Below are 5,410 nucleotides of genomic sequence, written 5' to 3' on the forward strand. Positions count from 1 at the left end.
GGTAAGCCATTCCTGCGCTGAGCCACGTTTTTTTCTTCTGCTTCCTTCGCTGGGAAACTCCGTGCCCTGCTTCAGATCTGCCTGTCACCTGAGAGGTGGCAGAAGGGCTGCTGACTCTGTTCTCTCCTTGGAGAACAATGACAGCTGTGACAGAGTCAGGGCTCGGGGTGGTAGCTCAGTAGCTTCCAAGTGGTAGTGCAACCTGGGGACCTTGTCCTGGTCACGACAGTTTTATCCTCCAGTCTTCCTTAAGGCATGGCTCTGGAGGACACCGACCCCGCAGCAGAGCCTTGTTCTAAGTTCACGGTGTTGTCTTTTAACTGAAACGCCTTGCCGGCTATTGACAGCAGTTGAACATCTGTCTAAATATGACTTCCTGCCATCAGCCATTGCCTCTCGGGTTAACATTCCCTGACAGATGATGCGGGTTGGGCCAGAAGCTTTTCAGGGTTAGATTCCATTCTTTATTGTTTTAATTTACCTGGGGGCAGAAGCAGTAATACTCTTTTCAGAGGAAAACAGAAGAAAAGAAAAACTAAAGGAGCCATTTTCAGCTAATAAAATGCCTGCAGTTGAAAAACATGTCTGAGGATATATTCAGAAACACCTTTATGTAAATGGATTAAAGGGTTTAAGACTTAAGTGCCTAACTCGCAGACAGACCGACAGACCTAATGTGGCCAGTCTATTTCAAGGCACAGGGACATCTTAACATTGAGTTTCATACCTGCACCCCACACATGCCCGGAATGGCGGTATTTGGTGAAGGCAGCCCTTGCTTGTTTTTCAGAGTCTGCTGCTCAGAAGCTCTGCCTGGGCTCTGGCCATTCGTGTAATTTGAATGACTGCATGGACTTGCAGAACCTGAGTTTTCAAGAATGAGCTAAGAATAGATTTATCCCTGTAAGCATCCCCTCACATCTGCTTTCTGTTTTTTTTTTTTTTTTTCTGAGTCCCTGCAAGGGTGACCAGCTTGTTTGTGGGGAGGGAGGATGCAGCAGCTGTTTCGGTCAACACTTCCCGTGGTGGAAGATGACCTCAGATTGAGAAGGTGCCTTTAGACAGTATGCACTTCTAAGCAGCAGAAACCCCTGCCAGATGTGAGTGTGTGTCTCTTTGGGGGTGATCTGGCCCTGGGTCTCCAAGTTGCCCACTGTCCCCTCCTGAGGGAAAGTGGCTGGCCTAATTTTTCTTGGAGTTAGTTTTTTTGATTCTCCAAATGCCAAACATGTCTCTCGGCAGACTGGAGGCAGAGTCTGAAGGCAGCGTGTCCTGGGTTCGCTGAGGGATGGGGCCAAGGGCTGGGTGTGGTTCTGGAGCTCTGTTGATTTCCAGGTGCATTGCCCTCCTTTGTTCAGTGAGTTGTTGTGTTCCTTATAAAAATGGAGGTGAAATGGGCCGGGCCCCACTGCTCATGCCGAACATACCGTTCTGTGAAAGACGTTAAAACTCTGCGTACTTCATTATTACCCTCAGCTCTGCTGGGTTCTGCAGCAGAGGGCTGTAGATTAGTGTCTGTGTCTCACTGATGGCCTCCACCCTGTTAGTATCCAGGCACACCTTGGCCCTGCCCCTTGGGAACCTGGCACAGTGCATCATGCCCTGTGCCCTGCCTCACGCCTGCAGGCCTGGCAGACAGTACCCTGTCCTTTAAGAGGCAAGCCCCGCCCACTCCCACTCTTCCTTTTTGCCATTTCTCTGAGGAGGCAGCTTTCTGTCTCTGTCTCTCCTTTCTCCCCCGCCACCACCTCTCCTGTTTTCTCTTTCCCCATTCCCTTTATCTCAATAAACTCTATACCCAAGCTCTGTCTGTATGCATATTGGTCTTTCACCCACCATGGGTCCTGCTTAGGTCCCTCTCGGGCCGTAATCATAACACACCCACCCATGAGAGTGCCGGAAATCACGACCGGTTATCAGTGAGAACTCTGGCCTCCCCTGTGACCCCTGGGTTTCTTTAATTCCCTTTTGATTTTAAAGGTTGGTTTTATATTCAAACTATGTAAATTTTTTCACATTTAACACCGTAGCATTAACTTTTAATTGCATATATAAGAGGTCCCGCCCAGTCCCTCCACCCCCCACATACACACCCCGGGTTTCTTAGCGAGACGTAGGAGGTGTGATGATTTCATTATGCAAAGAAAACTTGATGTTGCTGATTTTTGCCAACACCAGCTTACGTGCACCTTGGGAAATAGCATAATTCCGGATAATTTGTGAAGTGTATTTTCGGATTGTGACATCTCTTTCTACAGACATGATGCAAATCTGAGTAGGTTATGGTTAATTTAATTGGCTGGCAGTGTGAAGTTTCTACATGGAAAATTCCTTGGGCCGGTGAGATGGCTGAGCAGGCAAGAGGCACTGGTCACAGAAGCCCGACAACGTCAGTTCAAATCCAAATCTTAAGGCAGAAGAAGAGAGAGCTTACCTTCTCTTCATTGGCACGCTTGTGCCTGAAGTCCTTAGTCTTTCTGTCCATGATGTATAACTTAAAAGGGGCTGCGGTACGTGTTCTAAGGCATCCCTCTCTGATCCCTGGTTCCCAGTTCCTCCCTGCAGAGATATCCACTGAACTCTTAGAATAGATAACAGGGTTTGATTATGGTTTATGTATTTACTGTTTGGACGACGCCCTGTGTTTGCAAAGAATCAGCTACGAGTTGTGCACATGTGAACGTGAGTAGGCACCATTTTGCTCGTGAGCAGCTTCTTGGTGGTGCAGTTTTCGGAAACCCGGATTTGCAAGGCATCGATGGCGTTTGAGTTGCTCAGTGTCTGCACCCGTGTTCTTGTCTTCCAGCTGCAGCATGAGAAGGCGGAGCTGGAGCAGCATCTGGAGCAGGAGCAGGAGTTTCAGGTCAACAAGCTGATGAAGAAGATTAAAAAGCTGGAGAATGACACCATCTCCAAGCAACTCACGTTAGAGCAGGTGAGCCGTGGCTCCCTCCCTGCTTTCTCTCACCATGGGTGGGGGTAGGCACAGAGGAGTCGGAAGGAGGGACTCATTTCAGCTCTTACTGCCTGCCTCCCTGTTCTGTCTCCTCACGTGCTCTCTCGCTTCAACCACAATTAGTGTGCTTCAGGTGCTGGGCCGTGAGCTCCTGTTTCATGGCGGAAACGTCCGCTCCCTTTGCTGTGAAGCAGAGGGGAAAGGTTCTAAGGCCAGGGTGTCAGTCCTCTGGCAGGCTTGTGGGGACCAAAGCCGCGGTCAAGAGTCGTTCAGTAGGAACGATGGACACCTTCCCACATTCCTAGCACGCCTGTAGGAGCGGCCTCCACTCAGTTAGCCTTGTAGAGACTGGTAAAGGAGTGGTAAGGTGACCCTGATGAACTGTGCGCACGTCTCTGACCCCAGGTCTCCATTAGCAAACAAAACAGGGGAGCAGCAGACTGGGGGAGGTACAGAAGGTGGCTAGTGTCACTGGACTCCTCCGCTTGTCTGACAGGCGGCTGTGGGTGTCCATTCCAGAGCTAGCCTTAGAAGTACACGCTGGTCCTTCTTCTCATGTCGTACACAGCTGTGGCAGCCATCATCCTTCCATTCAGGCAGCTGTGTCCCCGGCATTGTGACCTTTGATGCCTTTTCTCACTTAGTGGCCTGAGGTGACATTTCCCTTAGGCACGTTATAAAAAGCCTTCCACGGTGTGTGGCTCTGGGCTTCCACTCAGAGCTGAGCAAGTGGGTTAAGACATCCCAGCTCCATCTTGCAGATGGTGAAAACCATAGGATGATCTGGCTACGTTTGTGCTAGTGTTGTGATCTCTCTCCGTCTGTATCTTTTCTCTTTGTCCATCCCTGTGCTGGCCCGTTTGTCCGTCACTCTATAGGTCTGGGTGTTCACAGTTTGCCTGAGTTGAATCCAGGATGGGAATGAGAGGTGTTTTTCAGCCAACAGTGACTTATTTTCTTGTTATCCACATAGTTCCCTACACAAAGGTATCAAAGGAGGGGACCGACCAATTATGCCTAAGTTTTGTGGGACTGAATGATTTCTTTAAAAATGTCCTCATCCCTTCCTTGTTAAATTTTGTTCCTAAATGCTGGTTGTTTCATACGTATATCTAGAGTTCTCTGTTTCTATTAATCAGCTTTGTAAGAAAGATGCAATATATAAGTTTTAGAAGGCGCATTTCCCCAGTTTTAAAACGCTTTGTTCCAGTGTTTACCTACCACATTGCCATGATAGACAAACGGCTCTGCAGGATAAACCTTTGAGGGTTTGTGTCTTACTCCACAGCACAGGTCCCAGGCGTCTAACCATTTAGCCGAGGGACACTCAGGAGGCTCAGTAAGAGTCTCACAGTATCGGTATTGTGCACACTGCGCTGGGACATTATGATGTCCGTGGCCCGTATTTTAAGCAGCTTTCTGCTTGGTGTGTGCTCATAAGCTGTGACCCTCTCCCCAGGTGTCAGTTGTGGCCACAAGGTGGAGAAAGGAAGCTAGCATCAGCAGTAGAGGGCTGTAATCTCTCACAAGCCTTGGGGAGATGGGGAAAGGGGTGTCGGGTGACAAAACTTCTCCCAGGAGATACAGTGTCTGTTCACCCCAGATAGGGAACTCACAGCAGGCGAGATGTGGACGCCACCAAAGTCCAGCTTCGGTGAGCCAGTGAGTTTTATTGCGGTTGCTTGCAGGAAAACAGGTGAGGGGTTACAGGGGCAGAAATGACTCAAAGACAGCCTATCACCGAGCACGGGGGACAGCTGACACAAAATAGCCGGGAGCACACTGCAGAGCCTCCAGGCAGCTCCACAGGTTTGGAGAGTGTCCTTGGTCCAGACCCCTCCCAGGCAGGTCAGAGGGTTGCTGCTGCTTCCAGGGAGCTAGCTGGTCTGGTCTCAAGTCTTGCTTGTAGCTTGGCTTCCTTGAGTCTGAGGGGGGTACTGTCTCTTTTTGTTGTTGTTGTTGACTCTGGCAGAGAGGGGCCTAGAGAATCTGGTCAGTTTCAGGGACTTTCTGAAGCTGTTTTGAGTTGTTTACCTTCTAGCTTTTAAGGAGTTTGCTACAGGATGGAATGTTTCAGTCTTAGAGGAAACTTAGAAAAAAAGCGCTGTGAAGACTGGAGCCCGGGTGGTCTCTCCTGATGTCTTTCAGGCTTTGCGCTCCTCACAGGCTTAAGTAACAGCTCAGTGCACACTGTCTGTGAGCTTGCGTCTTACTAGGAGCAGACCCAGCAGAGTGTGTCTTGCAGGGAATCAGAGACGAGGCATGTCAAGATTATATTTTAATTAAAGCGGAGAGTTGTTACACTGTCTAAAATGTCTCTGGCATTCGCGTGGGTGGGTCTGGGTGGCTAAGTGTGAAGAACTCTGCTGCATCCTTTTGCACCACAGGTAATTGTAACCAGTGTTTGAGAGGGATGTTCTGGTTTTTTTAGAGCCTCCGCAGCACCCCCCCCCC

The 5,410-nt window shown here is 49.5% G+C and overlaps 1 protein-coding gene across 1 annotated transcript in view; it reads left to right on the forward strand.

Annotated features, from left to right (window-relative positions):
* The window catches only part of Ccdc6 (coiled-coil domain containing 6), a 94,982-nt gene that overhangs the window by 57,628 nt on the left and 31,944 nt on the right, over positions 1-5,410 (forward strand). Inside the window, exon 3 of the mRNA XM_005360154.3 lies at positions 2,807-2,935. Coding sequence (XP_005360211.1) covers positions 2,807-2,935 — 129 coding nt within the window. The remainder of the gene's footprint in view (positions 1-2,806; positions 2,936-5,410) is intronic.

Source organism: Microtus ochrogaster, linkage group LG2, assembly GCF_000317375.1.
Source record: "Microtus ochrogaster isolate Prairie Vole_2 linkage group LG2, MicOch1.0, whole genome shotgun sequence".
Lineage (NCBI taxonomy): Eukaryota > Metazoa > Chordata > Mammalia > Rodentia > Cricetidae > Microtus > Microtus ochrogaster.